The sequence below is a fragment of the Arachis stenosperma genome, chromosome 8 (genome assembly GCF_014773155.1).
Source record: "Arachis stenosperma cultivar V10309 chromosome 8, arast.V10309.gnm1.PFL2, whole genome shotgun sequence".
NCBI lineage: Eukaryota > Viridiplantae > Streptophyta > Magnoliopsida > Fabales > Fabaceae > Arachis > Arachis stenosperma.
Window position 1 is genome coordinate 19944947 of NC_080384.1, and position 18950 is coordinate 19963896.

Consider the following 18950-nt stretch of genomic DNA (forward strand, 5'->3'; position numbering starts at 1 on the left):
ATTTGAAGTTTTGAACTGAAGAATCAAGCAGCTAAGGTCACACTTTGTAATGAACCTAATTAATGTTGTCGCCTTAAGAAAAAAAATTGTGAATGAACAAGGTGATATATGTTATAGCAAATGCTACCACACAAGTAAAATGAGTTTACGGATTTTTACTTCCTATGAACACCATAATAAAAGTGGTTATTCACATGTTTTTAGGGGAAAGGATGATATTTATTATGTTAATGTGAATTATATTAACTTTATGTTTGGTAACTAATAAAAATAACTAAAAATAATTAAAATTTGTTATATTTAATATTTATTATTGTTGTTAGTATTAACGAATATTAAATAAGATATTTTTTGTTTTTCAGTATTATGGTTTTGTTAAATAATTTAATTAAATTAAATACGACAAATCTTTTAGAAGAGGATGATATTTATTATGTTAAAAGAAATATTAGAAGACTATTAAAATTTATTATTTTTGTTATTAATTATTTATTAATATTTAAAAATATAGACTAAAATAAAATGTTAAATGACTAAATTAAAAAATAGTTAAAAATAATAGAAAAAATAATACATTTTAATATTTTTTATGTTAAATGAATTATATTAAATAATTTGATTAAATTAAACATATTTTTTTTTTATAATTTGTAACTATTATCTAGGAAAGATTAAGTAGCTACTATAATAATAACAACAATAATGAAGCAAGCAAGGGAGTGTCACATCTGCCAAGGTTTTGCATATTGTACTCGCGTTCTTTTTTAGTCTAACAGGTTAAGAAATGATTTTTTTGATAAAATGTTAGAATTGTAAGATTTTGATGGGTGAATTTTGAAAAAAGAGGTATACACTAGAAAATTTTGGACAAAATTTATGTAAGCAAAAGAAATAGAAGTTTAAGCTTCAAGGATCGTCAAGATCAAAATTTAACTCTTTTCACAAAATAAGTTTGGAGAATAATAAAAAATTCTAATTCGATATGGGTAAGTATTTTGAAGGTTGTCTATTTTTTCAAAGGAAATTTTTGGAAGGCTAAATGTTATAGTAATGCATCTTGGAAGAGTATAATAAAAAGAAAAGGACTTCATTTGAAGACATGGGAGATGGGTTAACGATTAACATTTAGGATGATTATTGGGTGGTTGGTGAGGTAAAAATTCAACGACAAGAAGGAATTGAGTTGAATTATGTTAGTGAGTTGTTGAAAGATGGAGAAAGTGTTAGGATTTGGTTGAATTAGTCCCACATTGCTTAGGATAGCAAATGGAGTGGGTGGCCTAGGCTATAAATATGAGGCTAAGTTCTCCATTTGTTTTTGCACCAGTCAGAAACACTTTAAGCTTGTATCTAATTTTTCTTTTCCTCTGTACTCTTTGATTAGAGAGTGTTGTGAGGTGTAGTTAGATATTTGCTTTGAGAGAGTGTAGGTGTACTGGGGTGCCGGTGTTAGAGAGAAAGAAGTCTATGTGTTGTAACAATTTTCACATAGTGATATTCTCTGGTTGTTATTTGACAACGGCCGTGGTTTTTTCTCCGATAATTGGAGTTTCCACGTTAAATTCTTGTATTGTGATTGTGTCTATTTTATTTCTCTGTCAAAGGTATTTTCTCAAGGAGGAATGGTGTCTTATTCCCAACAAGTGGTATCAAAGCCTGGTTCGGTGAGATTTATTCTTAGTATGCTCTGTGGTTGCTGCCTAGTCTGACCTTCCACATCAGAAAAGAATTTTGTCCTGTGGCTTGAGGTTGATCTTTGGTTGCTGTTGTTGTTGCTGGAAGGCAGTGTGACACTGTGAGAGTGCAGTTTGGAAAGGTTCTGGCTAAGGAAAGACTTGGTATTTAAGTGTGTCCATTGTGACCCACCTCTCTTTCCTGGGGACTCTTCCTAGTGCACGCTCTACAGTTGAGTTATACTATTCCAGTATACGGTTGCAACAATGTCAGGATATTCAAGTGCTGTGAAGCTTGAAATAGAGAAATTTGATGGAATAATTAATTTTGGCTTGTGGCAAATACAAGTCAAGGATGTGTTGATACAATCAGGTTTGCACAAGGCGTTGAAGGAGAAGATCTCTGGTTGCTCTCTCTATGAGAGAAGATGATGTTCTCTAGAAGACAAGAAGTATCCTCATGGTATTGCCGCACTGCCATGGATAAGGATAAGTTGTGGCAATCGGGTCCACAATTGCACACGGGCATTGGTTGGCGTTGAGATGCAGGGTGTGTGGCGGAGTTAGGTCGATGGCTGAAAAACTTCCAGAAAAAGCCAATTTGGAAGTTGCACCATGAATTTTCAGCAAGGTTTCGATCTGTACCAAGGCAAAATTCTTGGAGTGGTCTAATTCCAAGTGAGTATACTTTCATGGTGGAGTATGATAGTTCTCTGAACTATAATTGTCGGTATAGACAATGGCAGCAAAGAATTACCGGTATTGACAATAGAAGCTGAAGATATGTGACTATTTCAATCAAGGTGAAGATTGTTAGGATTTGGTTGAATTAGTCCCACATTGCTTAGGATAGCAAATGGAGTGGGTGGCCTAGGCTATAAATATGAGGCTAAGTTCTCCATTTGTTTTTGCACCAGTCAGAAACACTTTAAGCTTGTATCTAATTTTTCTTTTCCTCTGTACTCTTTGATTAGAGAGTGTTGTGAGGTGTAGTTAGATATTTGCTTTGAGAGAATGTGGGTGTACTGGGATGCCGGTGTTAGAGAGAAAGAAGTCTATGTGTTGTAACAATTTTCACATAGTGATATTCTCTGGTTGTCATTTGACAACGGCCGTGATTTTTTCTCCGGTAATTGGAGTTTCCACGTTAAATTCTTGTGTTGTGATTGTGTCTATTTTATTTCTCTGTCAAAGGTGTTTTCTCAAGGAGGAATGGTGTTTTATTCCCAACAGAAAGGTGGGATATGAGGTAAGATTGAGGGAGTATTTAATGATATAGTCAAAGTCTTAAATTCTTAAGACTCCTACAAACATTTTAGAAAAAATAAGATAGACTTGTCTGATTGTATAGAAAGGATGGATGTTATAGTGTTAGAACTGGATACCACATAGCTAAAATGGAAAGCCAGCGTAGCAGATTGGAAGAAGCTTCATCAAGTATGAATTTGGAAGAATTATGAAAAAAGATATAGAATGTCCAAACTATTCAAAGGATTAAAAGTTTCATTTGGAGAGTAGCATAGAATATATTATCAGTGAAAGGGTATTTAAAAAAAATGGTCAATTCTCTTATGTGTCAAATTTGTTTCAAGGAACCTGAGACCATTGAACATACATTGTTATTATGTTCATAGACGAGAACAACTTGATTTGGTAATCAATGTTAATATTGTCCCTCTCAGTAACACATTACAAGTTTTGGAAAAATAATTATTGCAAAAAAAATAGAGAATTAAGGAAGAAGGATGAGCTGACAAAGAGGAAAGGATACAGAAGACGGCTTTCCTAATATGGGAGATTTGAAAATCCAGGAATCATGCCATTTTCAATAGTAAGGATATTATTAAGGCCAGAACATTAAAAAAACAACATTGAGAAATAATTGATCAATCAATTCAGAAGCAAGCAGAAAATAAAAAATTTAAAAGGGAAGCTATTTACCTGGAGACTCCCACTAAGAAATTGGCTAAAAATGAATGTTGATGCAGCTTTTCAGAAAGTCTCGGGCGAGAGAGAAACGGTACTAGCTACGAGGGACAACTTTGGAAGATTTATTATTAGATCTACAGATAGAATCAAATCTGTATCCAATATTATAGCAGAAGCGTTAGCAACAAAGAATGTCTTAATTTTAGCAAAAAAATTATAGCTAGATAAAATACTAATTGAGTATGATTGTTTACCTTTGGTATCGGCCAAGAAATCAAAGAGTAGCCTCTAAGAAATTAATCCGATTTTGCAAGATATTTTTAAGCTACAGGAAAGCTTCAATAATTGTGGATTCACCTGGATTCCAACAAAAAAAGTACATATCATAGCAAAATTAGCAAGTACAAATCAACTGGGATAAAGGTGGTGCATTGATCTACCACCAAAAGTGGAGTTAACTAGGGGCATCTCATGGAAGCCATGGAGCTTGTGGTCGGCGCTGAGATTCAAGTTCAACACATCGAGTAAGATATGATTAGTTTGGGGTTTGGGTTCAGGTAGGTTGGGGTTGGGGGTTCGAGTAGAATTTTCGGGCCTAGCCCAAAAAAAAAAAAAGAAATGGTTCTTTACGAATATGAATTTTTTTGGGACAATTTTGCGAATATGATGTTAATTGCATTAACAAGTGGAGTAAACACTATAAAAAGTGCTAATTTGCGGCGGTTTTTTTTTTAATTTGCAGTGGTTTTTAACTACTGCAAAAAATTACGTCGGTTCAAAAAACTACTATTATCTGAAATATATTGCGGCGGTTGTTGACCCATGCAATTAGAGACATTTTTTTTCAGTTTTGTGGCGGTTTAAAACCCTTACAATTTGGTAAGCCAGAATAAAAAAAAATTTCGGAAGTTTAAAACTCCCGCAAATTAGTGACCCAATATTAAAAAAAAAAGCAAGAATAGATTCAAACATTTATAATATCAAACAAACTAATTAAATACATCTATTTAAAACAATCTTTTGCTATGTCATTCTCACAAAATGTGTCATAAAATTTACACTGAGATCAAAGGATTGATGAAAAATTGAAACCAATTTAATCAAATATAGTATAGGATTGCAAGGATTGATGAAAAATTGAAACCAATTTAATCAAATATAGTATAGGATTGCCAATTTAGTTGTCACTAGCAGTTCCTGCATAAAAGGAAATATACAAATGAGCATTAATATCCACGGCAAAAAAGTTAACAATTATTTAAAACTATGAACATGATGTTGTGTGAAGTTAACAATTTAAATTATCATTGAACTATGAAGACTTTTAAATAAGAAATTTGGCTATATACTGCCTTTCTAAAACGTTGTCCTATGAAGTTAATTTGTACCATCAATGAGCAAAAGATGGTGAAATTCACTTACAAACATGCAGATTATAGAATTGAATTATAAGTTGAGGTTGTGCCACAAAAATTTCACGACCAACTCAAACCTAAAATGGTAATTCTAGAAAATTGCAAGATCAGAAATACAACATCTAACTTGCATTAGCTAGGAATTTCTATAATTTTAAGTTCTTTCACAACAATGTTTTTCTTCAAGTTAGTATCATTTGATATATGTTAAAATAATTATTGGGTTTAATTATTCTGTCAGTCTCTATAATTTCATTGAATTTTTAATTAGATCTCTATACTTTTTTTCTTTTCAATTGAGTCTCCATATCGTATCAGATTTTATAATTAAATCCCTAACGTGACAAAAATATTAGAATTAATAAAATATTATGTTAAATAAAACGAATATACCTAATACTTGACTGAATATTCTCTATAGTTTAACAGAATAGTCTGTTAATTTCAATGTTTTTATCACGGTAGGGATTTAGTTACAAAATCTGATATGGCATAGGGACCCAATTAAAAAAAAAAATATATAAAAATCTAATTAAAAATTTGATAAAACTATAGAGACGGACAGAGTAATTAAACGTAATTATTGATTTCTACAAAATACTAGTCACAAGTGACAAGTTCTTGGATTTCCATGAAATAGTTTCAAGTTCATACCGCACTATTTGCACATATAACAAGTCCATAGCGACCATCCCATGAACTACTCTCCACCTAATTCACGCAATTGAACAGAGCTGTTTTTCCACCATAGCATGCATTTGTTGAATCAATACCTTCGATGTCAGTATTATCACTCTCCTGATTGTTACATGAGTTAATATAAGATGTATGAATCATATAAGCACATACAGATATATTTTCTTCCTTTTTATCCTTTTAAATTTTGGCTCATTTATATTTCAAAAAATAATAATTAGGACAAAAGTGGCAAGGAATAGGGCCATAGGGAGTGTTGCTACAAGCTTCTATGTTTGTAAAATTCAACATGTCAATATTTAAATATTATAAGCAGAGAGTTTTACAATCTTTTAAAATGAATCTCCATCAGTATGCTATTTGTTTCCTATGATCGATACTCAAAACCAAAATAGAGAATGAGATAGAGATACCTCAAAGAGTTGCATAAGAAAGGTTCTTAATGGATTTGCTTTTATTAATGACAGTTTTACTACCAATTTCCATGCGTCCAATTTGTTTCGGATCAATCTTATACTTTTGAAGAAGCGAGGATACAACTATCAAACTGCAGTTTAATAGCCCAAAAAAAAAGCAAAAAGAATAACATTAGAAAATAAAATAAAATCAGTGTAAGCCAAGCCATTGCAGCTCCATCATACAAGTTCACAAAGTAGCACTGGTTAACTATCAAAGCTGAAATAAGCAACATCCGTTTTTGATGCACAAATACTTAATTTTCACTCATCTATGTTTATGTATATTAAATATTATCACCCTAAACATGTTAAATTTGTGATTGATTTCTTTTAATAGAATTCTCTTAATTATGTATTATTCATATTTATGCAACACAAACATCTGAATATATACAAAAGAAATTTAATTTCTAGTAAATAAAAGGGATAAGTACGATTTTGGTCCCTAACGTTGAGGGTCAGAAACGAAATCGTCCCTCTTGTAATTTTGGATTTAAAATTGTCTTTAACGTTTTTTTCGTATTAAAATTGTCCTTTTAAATAAAACTTTTAATTTAATTCCTAAACTACCCATATTTTAATAAATAAAATAAATTTTAAAATAAAATAAATATAAAATAAAAAAAAAAGAAAGAAGGGATCAGAGAAGCGGGGTGGGTGGGGACTGGGGAGAGAAAGAAAGAAAGGGGGAGGGGGGCTGAGAAAGGGGGTGGGGGAGGGTGGAGGGGGAAGAGAAGGGGGATGCCATGCTGCCGCACCGCCACCCGCCGCCCGCTTCTTCTTCTTCTTCTTCCCGCCGCCCATTTCTTCTTCTTCTTCTTCTTCTTCTTCTTCTTCTTCTTCTTCTTCTTCCCGCCGCCGACCGCCTCCCGTTTCTTCTTTCGCACCGCTTATTCTTCCCGCCGCTGCACTGCCGCCCGTTTCTTCTTCTTCTTACCGCCGACTCACCGCCGCACCGTCGCCCGCCGCTTCTTCTTCTTCTTCTGTGAATTCTGTGAATTTCTAGATTTCTTCTTCTTTTGTTGTCAAATATTATTGTTGCTGATTTGTGAATTTGTTGTTTTCTGCTTGTTAATTTGTTGATTTGTTGTGGAATATTATTGTTTCTGCTTATTGATTAATTGGGGGTGGGGGAAGGGAATACGGGGAGGGGGAGGGGATGGGTAGGGACGCTGGGTGGGGGGAAGGAAGAGGCAGTGAGGGGGAGGGGAGGGGATGCGGGGTGGGGGTGGGGGAAGGGGAAAGGTGGGAGGGGGACGCCGGTGGCGTTGGTGGTGGTGTTGGTGGTGGTGGAGTGGCAGTGGGTGTTGATGATGATGATGATGGTGATGATGATGCTGATAATGGTGGTGGAGTGGCAGTTGGTGGTGGTGGTGGTGAAGAGGTAATTATGTTGGTAGTGGTGAGGGTATTTTTGTCCAAAAAAAATAAAAAGGACGATTTTAATACGAAATAAACGTTAAGGACGATTCTAAATCGAAAATTAGAAGGGGACGATTTCGATTTTGACCCTCAACGTTAGGGACCAAAATCGTACTTATCCCTAAATAAAATTTATCTTCTCTTTAGAATCTCATTATAATATATTATGCTCTAACCAAACTATTAAAAAATTCAAACTAATAATAAGTAGGATTGATATATAGGATATGGTAATGAAAAATTGGTAAGTGATCTCTTAGAGATAACATCTTCAACCTCTGCAAAATTTTAAGCAATCTTGTCGAAGTCTAATAGTGTATTTTTTTTTTTTTGCTAGCTCCATCGTGAGCCTCCAAAGCTTCCTGCATCAGAATCACGTAACACCCCACAAATCAAAACCGTTAAAAATTGAACTTTATCTAAAAATATCAAGAATTTCCACATTCTTTGGGTGCAAAGAAGTCATGGAAATTAATTCAAAAATAAATACCAGCAAGCAATTAATAGAAGCAAAATGGAATAGAACAGAACACAGCAACGTGCTTGAATAGACAAAATTAAACTTTGAAGAACAAAGAACCAAAAAGTGAAAGCTCCGGGCAGTTAGAGTTTGGCTTATAGAAACTCATAATAAATCTATCAGAATAAACTCAAAAATAAAACAACATCATAATAAACCAAAATTTAAAAGCCATAAACCAAAAATCATAAACCAAAAACTTAAAATAAATGTTATTTCCTGAAGTATCTCTATCTTGAGATCTATTGATCAGAGATAGAAACCGATGAAGAGGAGGCAATAAGAACGCAAAAGAGATTTTTGATTTTTTATTTCGAAAATAAATAAGTTATCGACTAATTAAAAATACAAAAACATCTTTTACTTTTAAAAATATGAGACATCAAAATATATTGTATTTTAGAAAGTAAAAAATATTTTTATATTTTAATCAGTAAAAAATTTATATAACTTCAAATTAAAAAATTAAAAACTTATTTATCTTTTTTTTTCCTAACAAGTTAACCCACCACCCGAGTCCAAGAAGCTCAAGACCATTCAGCTCTAGTAGGGGTGGCAATGGGTAAGATAGGGTAGGGTTTGGATCCAACCCTAACCCTATCTGCGGGTTGAAATTTTTATATAAACTCAACCCTACCCTACTCGCGGGTTGAGAATATCCCAACCCTAACTCTATCCGCTTTTAACCTGCGGGTACCCGACTCTACCCACGGGTTACAAAAAATATACAACATTATTATATAACTTTATGATAATTTAAAATAGAACTGATTTTTATGTAAAAAAAATATATTAAATTATCAATTAATGATTTTCTTTTAGTGGTTAAAGATCTTTTGCATTTAGTGAGAGGTCTTTAATTCAATATCCACTTAAAACATATTTTTATATAAGTATATAACATAAACATATATAAAGTGCGGGTTGGTCGAGTAGGATTGAGGCTCAACCCGCACTCTATCCGACCCGCATAAAAATCCTACCCACACCCTACCTTACTCGCTGCGGATCGAGTTGACAATCCTACCCGATCGAATATAGTCAAATTGAATATCCGCGGATAGAGTACATATTGCCACCCTAGGCTCTAGGCCTATTCATGTTGCTTCCTCCGATAATGAGGATGTTTATTCACATCTTTTTTGTGTTCAACCGTGATATTTGTGTCCTATTATTCATGCAGTTTGTTCTTCTTGATGTCTTCTTATTCTTATTTCTTCTTCGAGCGTATATACTCTACGTGCATGTCTCATATATGCGTATGTTATGGATAATTTGTTTACGCACTCTCCCATATATGTTATTATGTTTCTCTAGTGGCAACAATTGGTGTAAATGCTTCCTCACATAAATCAACATCTTATATGTTATACTAAATATAAGTTATCATAGATAAAAAAATAGAAGTTATCATAAGTTATTATTGCTTATTAAAATATGTATTTAGTTTACCAAAAAAAAACGTATTTAGTATTTTAAAAAAATTATTATAGTATATAAATAAGTTTCGTTACTTTTTTTATTGTAGATTTGTTTATTTTTTACAATAGTAGATTTGTATATCCTATAACTAATTATTTAATTAACAATATAAATTAATATATATAAATATATACAAATATATAATGACTAATTTGATAATTAATTTTCAATTGCATAAAATATTTTTGTCAAATTAATGGTATATTATATTTGTTTCGTATATATTTTAAAAAATGACGTTGTTTGTAGTTTTTTCCTTTTTTAATTTTGGTCTTGTCGACATAACGTTCACCGTAAAAAAGTTACGAAACAAAAAATTTCATAGCAATTTTTTTTATATTATTTAATACATTAAAAATGTAAGAAATGAATTAAAAATGTCAAAAGTTACTATATATATTGTTAACAAGTATCTTAATTAATATCTTTTTAATTTTATATAAAATTACATCATATTTAAAAAGAAAGTAGAAATTGTTTTTTAAATAAGCGGATATATAGCCCACTCTATTTTCAAGCAAACAAGTCCAATACAAATCTAGGTTCCGCCCCATTTCATGAGATGGTTGATGGTTATTATAATTTTTTTTTTTTAAAGATTGCTAAGTCTGACCAAAAAAAAAAAAGATTGCTAAGGACACATCATTAACAAATATTACATTTATTAATTAAGAAAGAGAAATATTTTATTTAAATTTATTAAAATAAACAAAAAAAAAACCCTTCAAAATGAATCATTATTTGCAATGAGTTAATTTTAGGGAAAATGACACTCCCTTCTGAGAGATACTAAAATGACACTTTCCTCCCTTCTATTTGTAAAATGTACAGTTTAATCCATTTAGTTAAAAATGTTAACAGAATATTTTATTTAAAAAAATTAAATATTTTATTCAATAAAATTAATATTCTAATTTACCATACTATCCCTTTATATTTATTTACTAACTAAACTCAATTTCTGAGTTAGGATTCCAATTCCCTCACAGTCGCGTTCCAGCGCTATTTCTCTTTCAATCTCTTCAATTTTCTTTGGTTGTCTCTGCCATCGCTACCTAGGTACTGCCATTGCTGCATAGCTTTGTGTAATCATCGCCGTTATTATCAATTCAAGTAATAAGGTTTGATAAAGTTGTTAATAAATTTCAATAGTTGTATGAAACAAATTATTTATCAATATTAATTGTTATACATATTAGCAGTGGTAAGATTTTTTATTTAATGTTAAAATAATAGTAAAATATAAAAATAATTATTAACAAAAAATTTTGGTAAAATCACAATTTAATAATTAAAAAATTATTGAAGGGTATATTAGAAAAAATAATTTAATTATTAATTTTTTAAAAATATTTTAGTAAAAATATAATTTAATCAATAAAAAAATAATTTATTAAAGGGGTAAGCAAAATTTAATGACAAAAAAATAAAATTTTTTACTAAAGGATATTTTTGTAAAAATAATTTTGTTTTTCAAAAAAAATGAATAAAGTTAACATTAGTTAATACAAAATTTAAAATGGATTAAAGAGGGATTTTTTTAAAGGTTATAGGAGAGGGGAATATATATTTTATAAATAGAAGAGAGGAAAGTGTCATTTTAACATCTCTTAGGGGAGGGAAATGGCATTTTCTCTTAATTTTAATTATCTTGATCCACTATGTAATAGGTGAGAAATAGATAGGTAGGAGATGGGCTTTTAAAAAAGAAAAAATCGGATCCTAGAATTATAAAATAAATATCTAATTGGAATTATGAATTTTGGATGAGTCATGAGTCCATAGAGGAAGTCCTGTGTTCTGGATCCTACTAGAAGCATGGGGGAAGTTACGAAACGAACCTCCCAGAACTTCTTTTCGTTTCCAGAACCTCCTATTTTCTTCTTCTCTCACCTTATATATCCAAACCTGTCACGTTCTTCTCACCGCATAGAAACAAACAAAAACAATCTTCAAAGAAGAAGCAACAAAAATCGCCATGGATTTCAGGTTGATGGGACTCGATTCTCCATTGCTGAGCACCATTCACCACATGATGGATATGAGCGACGACAATGCCGACGCCAAGAACATCAACGCTCCCACAAGGACCTACGTGCGTGACGCGAAGGCGATGGCGGCTACTCCGGCCGACGTGAAGGAGTATCCTCAGTCGTACGTGTTCGTGATCGACATGCCGGGACTGAAGTCCGGTGACATCAAGGTTCAGGTGGAGGACGACAACGTTCTGATCATCAGCGGCGAGAGGAAGAGGGACGAAGAGAAAGAAGGTGCTAAGTATTTGAGGATGGAGAGGAGGGTTGGAAAATTCATGCGCAAGTTTGTGTTACCGGAGAATGCAAACACTGATGCTATCTCTGCTGTGTGTCAAGACGGAGTTCTCACCGTCACCGTTCAGAAGCTTCCTCCTCCTGAGCCTAAGAAGCCTAAGACTATTGAGGTTAAGATTGCTTGAGCTTTGACCACCCAGCTATCTTCGGTTTTCACGGCCATTTTAAATAACTATCTAGGGTTTTCTTCTTCCTCATCGTCATCATCTTTGTGTTCTGTGCTTCTTTTTTTTTTTTCCTTTTCTTTTTAGGTTCTGTGTATGCCTCTTGGTTGTGATTACTAGAAATATGATCATTTGATGTGATCATTTTATATGATGTTTGTTAATGCATATGATTGTCCCTCTTGTTTCTTACATCCTTCCGTTATTTACCGATCTTGGTAATGCACCAGCTTTTTGCGATATTAATAATCGGTTTAGAAATTGATTAGGAACAGGGAATAAGATAAGAATGTGAATATAAACATAAAATAAAATAAGCTAAACGACAAAATCAACTGTGATGCTAAACGAACTCATCAACATGGATAATTTAAAAAATGGAAAAAAGAAGACAAATAGGTATTTCACCATTTAAGTTTTAGATTTTTGGATATATCGATCCCGTTTATTTGGTCTATTAGATTTAATAAAAAAATCTCTTCAAATTTTAAAGAGCTTAAAAATTCAGAATTTTTAAACCAAAAATTAAGAATTGATTTATCTTTTTCTCTAAAAGATAAGAATAAAGTGACAAATACATACGAAAATTTATATTTTAAATAAATTAATCTTTAAACATAAAGTACTAATAAAATTTTTTAATGTGGATAAATTAATTTAAATTAAAATTGAGATTAATTTAAAAATAATGTTTATATTTTTTATTCTGAGAGCTGTATAGTATATTTTTTTAAGGATTAATATGTTGAATTTGTCACTATATTCTAAAAATATTAACTACTACTAATGAGCCAAAGTTTTAAAAGAAAGCTTATTTTTAAAACCGCAGAATGAAATAAGTGTAACAACCGAGTTTCATTGAAATATGTTTTGTTTCCAATTCTAAAACATCTCAGAAATCAGAATCGCCAAAATTTTGTATGTACAGCATGTTTTGTTTTAGGGAGATTCGCATCGACTTGAAGAATGTCACATTTTGTGTCTTAACTGTCTTGTCCAACTCTTGAATTGTAACCACCAACGGGATCAAGGGCCGTTGAGCCGGTAATACAACCAGGTTCTGAAAGGATCAGTATGAATGCGGGGAAAGAAGTGTTGCTTCTTCTTTTGCACATTTTTCTTCTTGGCAAACAGAGCAATGAAGAAGCCCTCGCCGTCTGTGGCAGGATCTGTCCGAACCAAGTTTTCAGCTGTTTGTGGTACGGAAGAACAAGCATAGTTAAAACCTCAGAGTAGGTTGACATTTAACAACAGCATAAGAGTGGTGTGCTTACAGCCTTTAAACACAGGTAGGCCACGACAGTGCCATTCAGGGAAAGGGTTCACAAGTTCAAATCCATGTGATTCGGCAATGGGAAGAACAGATTTGATGACATCTTCATTCTCAATTTGGTTGATTGAACATGTGCTATACACAATTTTTTCAACTGCTGGAACTGGGAACATGCAAGACGGTGTTAAAATCTATGTTAATATCTACGCCAGAAATCAAATAAGGATTCTAACTCACAGCTTAAAGCATGCTGCAGAGCCTTTCTCTGGAAAGCTGCAAGCTTGTTCAATCTTTCCATATCGGTATCCTGACCTATTGCAATCAAAAGTTGACAATTATAAAGAGAATGCTCTCCTTGAATTGTAGCAAGTTGAAACCTGAGTTCTGGAGTGCTACAAACAAGCCATTGCACAGCTTATTCATGATCTAGAAATCTAATATAGCATGCTAATTGGAGAATTTGACCTCATTCAGAGGTAATATTATTATGTGCAGAAGTTGATAGCTCTGTAGATACAATTTAAATATAGAAGGTAGAACTAAATGTAACCTGCTGCTTTAGATGGGAGCAGATGGTCTAATCTTGAAGCAGCAGTACCAGAACCAGAACAGGAAGGATCCAAAAGAATAGCCTTCACCTGCAAAGATAAATATGATAATAACTAAAATTCGCAGGTGAAAATGAATAGATGAATACAGCAACCGGTCAAACTCGTTAGGTCATTCCACTATATGCCAAATGAAATTTAAGAACCCAGAACTAGAGATCAGGAAAATACTCCACCTTAGAATATGAAGGTGCCTTGGGATCTATGTTCAAGAAATCCTCATTGAGAACATGTATGTCTGAACTTGGGTTAAGTTTGAGGGATCGCAACACACTGACAATTCATTTGTATAATTGTATTCTCTCACTACCATGGAGGCACCATGATATAAATGCAGAAAAAGCAATTCACATAACCAGTTTGCACAAGTGATTAAGTAAAATTAGTGTCAATAATTATGACATCATAAGGGCCATGCCAGTTACCAGATTAAAAGCCTCAAAAATTTTAGAAACATTAAAGGATACTAGAAGCCCCGGATAGTTTGATAGTCTCTTTCAAACGCTTAATCCTTTGTTTATTCAGTTCACATGCTATAATCCTACCCTTCCTCTTCATAAGGGCAGCTAGGTGGACAGTTTTGTTTCCTGGAGCAGCACATGCATCAATAACCTTGAAATACATTTAAAGGCCAAGATTAGATAGGATTGTAAGAAGTAATTACCTAAACGTTGAATATGCAATATCACATTTGTCTTTCCTAAAAACTAGGTGGGAGTGGGGTTCCTATATGACTTTGATGATGTTTTACCATAAACTAACTAGTAAAAAATATTTGACCAGGTAACAAAAATGATATTTTATATGATATCCTAAATTTCCAACGGGATGCTACTTATCTTAAAAGGACTTGACCCTTGACCTATATAAACTTCTGTCAACATTGATTAAAATATACCTATTTCACTTTCTTTAACCTTTGTTAGAGCCTAGAAGATTAGAGAGGGCATAGAGTGGAGAGCACCTACCAGTGGATTAAAATTTGTATCACAATTTAAACTTCTTTAAATCATTGTATGTAATGCAGAAACTCACCTCCCATCCTGGTTCAGGGTTGAGGGCCGGTGCTACCATGGAACTCGCCTTACCCTTAACATAGGTTTGTCCCAATGTTAGTTAAAGGGCTACCAATAATAATGGATACCAAACACTGCCATGTTTATCCCATGGAATTTATTCACTATATGCTTTTATTAGAAAAGGAATGAGGGAAGGAGGAAGGGTAAATTCCTACTTGCATAAAGATACTTCCATTGTTGACAAGGGGATGATCATGCAAATCAGTGCCCGGTGGGAGTATCAGCAAGTCAGGCAGTAAATCATCTTTTTCAACCTATTTTGACACATCAAAGTTAAGTGAGCATACATTCAAACAAATGAAGTATAGCTACTAACATTTTATGAAAAGGAGTGCTAAAGGGCCAGTAGGTTTTATGATTTGTAGCCACCAATTAGCTATTGTTAGTGTTTTTAATGGTATGAGATTACATCTAATGCGTGGAATTATTCACTTTTCTTTTGCTAGTTAAGTGCTGGCCAAATTTTAATAGAAGTGCTGGCTCTCTATACTTTTTCTTTTATGAATTCATCTATGAAAAGGATTTTGACGAAATTACCGAGTACTTTTGCTGAAGCTCAAGTAAGGCAGAATCGACATCCAGCTTGAGCGTATTGACGCGAACATAACGAGGCAGGGAAACATCTGCATAAGAACAAGGAATCTACTGAGTAAACTATGCACCCATAGAAAATTAGACCATATTTTAAAAGAGTGCACATTGTAGATATGACAACAAACCAGGAAGCTGATTCAGAGCAATCAACTGTTTAACGTTCTTCACATTTCTCCGTAACAAAAGCTGTTTCAAAGTGGATTGTAGTGCGTTCTTATGTCGCATGAGATACTTCTCTGCATCACCAGCCACTGCAACTGCCTACAAATACATGTTCACTGAAATCTACTCACATAATTATAAATCAAACCATGAATGAATAGTAAACAGTGAAATAAAATGGCAAAGAGAACTCAGAAAGTAAAAACCCCTAACCTGGCCGAAAAGAATATCATACACAATGATGTAAACCAATTCTTGTTGTCTCTGCAAAATCAACGGTAGCTGAAATCTAAAGTTTCTTTTTATTAAAAAGAAAAATGTGATTGAAACTTGAAAGTGGTTATTAACTTGTATACCTTCCACTTGGTGTTGAGTATAGAAGAAGCTTCCAATACATCTTTAATAATGGGAAGATCTGAGAAGACAACAAAAAAAGTTGAAGAAAGAGAAAGTGTGTGAAGAATGTGAAGCAAATGTGAGAAACGGTTACGTTTGAGAGTCTGGCAAATGAGGGCGAAAGTGGCCTTCTTGTTCCTGACAGAGGGTTTGTAGATGAGGGATTTGATGGAGGCTAGTGCACGGCGGTTGGCGTCGCCCTGCAGAACCACTCTGAGAACCTTCGCCGCCTCTCTCCGAGCGAAGTACGCCGACCTCTCTGCACCCTTCAGACTCGGTTTCTGCTTTTCTTGAGTTCCATCGCCGCCATCCTTCGATCTGTTATTCTTCTGCTGCTTCGTCGGAACACGACCCATTCCCGAGGGTTTTTCGAGGGTTTTTGAGCTGAGCTCAACCAAATGACTAACACCGCACCGGTAATCGCATTTTGCGAACAACCGCTTCCTCTTTGTTTTTGTTGTCGTTTTACCGTGAAACGACAAATGTTTTTAGGATTTTTTTTAAATAAATTATAAAAAATATTTATTTTTTTTGAAACTCATTTTAAAGCTTTATTTGTGAAAGGTTTAATTACTCTGCAGGTCCCTATAGTTTCACCAAATTTTCAATTAGTCCCTATACTTTTTTTCTTTTCAATTGGGTCCCTGTACCTTATTTTTTTTTTTCAATTAAGTCCCTGTCGTCGGTGTACCGTTTGAGATAACAGAATATTCTTCATAAAAAAGGAATATTTTTGGCAATTAGCTGTAGAGGCTTGGTGAAGTAATCTGAATTTTTTCCTAATACCCAAATAACCCCTCACATTTCATTCCTAAGAAAAAAAGAAACACTAAGTTTCTCCTGTCTTCTCCGTCTCCTGCCTCCGTCGACGGCGTGTGTGTCTGCCATCGACTGCGACAGACGGTTGCTGGTGTCCCCTTCGTTGCCTTCTCTCTGCGCTGGGCCCTTGATCGTTGTTCTTCTCTGAGGTCTTCTCCACGATTTGTCCGGCCAAGGCGTCTTCCTTCCGTCGCGGTGAAGGCTCTCGCCTGGAGTCACCGTGCCGCACGTTGCCGAGCCTCCGACCACGCCTCTGCTCCATCTCCCTGCAGTCGAAGTTTCTGCAAGTAAGTGACAAAGAAAAAACCCTAATTTTTTCAATGTTAAAAGTTGATATTTATGTTAATTTTTTGCAAAAAAAAATATGGCATTGTTTGACTGTTGTTGCTGTGATGGTGGTGCTTTGAATTGATTCTATTTCTATTTTATTAAATAGATTTTGCTTTCAATGGGAGATTTGTAAAAGTGTAATGTATTCTGATGGTTTCAGCTTATGAAAGTCTCGACCTTTTTTTCAAATTATGTGATTGAATGGAGCTACTATGACATTGGATGATGAATTTTGTTTATTCTTGAATGTTGATTATTGTGGTTGTGCCGATGTTGCTTTAAATAGATTATGTTTCTGTTTTTAATACCTGTAGGGATGGGGGAGGAGGATTTTACCATAGACATACACCATGGTGGCAAGTTTCATGATTTAGGGAACGGGCTAGAATATTTGGGGGGAAAGGTGTTGGAAGATATGCATTATGAGCTCGATGAATGGAGTTTGCAAGAAATAGTTAGTGAGTTGCAAAAGTTAGGGTACAAAGGAAATGCCAGGATCTGGTACTGTGAACCAGGCTGTCAATTGAGCTCGGGTCTCAGAGAGTTGATGAGTGATGGAGATGCCATGAGAATGGGTAGGTTATTAGTGTCGCAAACTATTAAGCATTGCTCGGTGTATGTTGTTGATGGCTGTAGGGAAGGTAACGGTGTTGAGATATGTTCGAATGATAAGGACTATGTGCCAACTGAAGCTGAGTACAATGAGAGTGGTTTCGTAGAAGTAGAGGTTGAATGTGAATCAGAAGCGTCTAGTAAGGAGGATAGATTTGATGACAGTGCAGACGATGGAGACCACGAGGATCATTTTGGATTTGACGTTGAAGATGGAAATGATGGTGGAGTTGGAAATGCTTTTGGGGGATTTGATGGCCCTTTAAATGAACATGACAATGCTCAAACTGGTGGTGTTGATGCTGCTGTGAAAGACGCAGCCGTTAGGGATGATGTTGAGGTTGGAGAGATTTTCGAGGATTATGAAACTGAAGATATTGATAGCTATGAGGGAGATTCGGATGATATGATTAAGAAGAGAAGATATCCTAAATACAATGAGGCTGAGATGAGTAGGGAATATGTGTTTAAGGTGGGATTGGAGTTCAAGTCACTTGGTCAGTTTAAGGATGCTATTAGGGAGCATGCTCTGTTGAATGGAAGGGATATTAGGTATATCAAGAATGATAAGATTAGATGTAGAGTGGGCTGTAGATGAAAGAAAGGGAAGTGTAGGTGGATGGCGTTTGCATCCAAAGTTGGTGGTTCCGATTGCTTTCGGCTGAAGACCCTTAACGGAAAGCACACTTGTGGATGAGATTACAGCGGTAGGCTTGCATCAAGTAGTTGGGTGTCTCAGAAGATTGTTACCAATATTAGTAGGGGGGAGGAGATGAAGATTGCAACAGTAATTCAGACTATTCAGGATAAATACATGGCTAATATTTCAGTCACAAAGGCTTATTGGGCGAGGAGAAAGGCGCGGGAAGAAGTACATGGCAGGGCTATTCTACAATATGGCAAGCTCAGAGATTATTGTGCAGAGATTATGAGGACAAATCACGGGTCTACTACTCAGATTTTGGTTGACAGGCCTTCAATTACACAC

At 34.2% G+C, this 18950-nt stretch overlaps 2 protein-coding genes across 3 annotated transcripts; one reads left to right on the forward strand and one right to left on the reverse strand.

Annotated features, from left to right (window-relative positions):
* Positions 1-11420: 11420 nt before the first annotated feature.
* Positions 11421-12257, forward strand: LOC130943760 (17.9 kDa class II heat shock protein-like). The gene has a single exon (XM_057871771.1). It carries the CDS (start codon positions 11574-11576, stop codon positions 12048-12050), a length of 477 nt encoding a protein of 158 aa, XP_057727754.1. The 5' UTR covers positions 11421-11573; the 3' UTR covers positions 12051-12257.
* A 685-nt stretch (positions 12258-12942) lies between these two features.
* On the reverse strand, positions 12943-16619 carry LOC130944058 (25S rRNA (cytosine-C(5))-methyltransferase NSUN5). 2 transcript variants are annotated; one of them, XM_057872193.1, is made up of 13 exons: positions 16296-16619; positions 16162-16220; positions 16019-16069; positions 15769-15904; positions 15587-15672; positions 15205-15303; positions 15006-15059; positions 14438-14582; positions 14147-14208; positions 13913-14000; positions 13600-13674; positions 13364-13525; positions 12943-13258 (listed from the first exon to the last, which is right to left on the reverse strand). In XM_057872193.1, the coding sequence occupies exons 1-13, from the start codon at positions 16555-16557 to the stop codon at positions 13116-13118; spliced, it is 1422 nt and encodes a 473-aa protein (XP_057728176.1). In that variant the 5' UTR covers positions 16558-16619; the 3' UTR covers positions 12943-13115. The 2 variants fall into 2 exon arrangements, with proteins under 2 accessions (XP_057728176.1, XP_057728175.1); XM_057872192.1 differs by having other exon boundaries at positions 12943-13279.
* Between the last annotated feature and the right edge of the window lie 2331 nt (positions 16620-18950).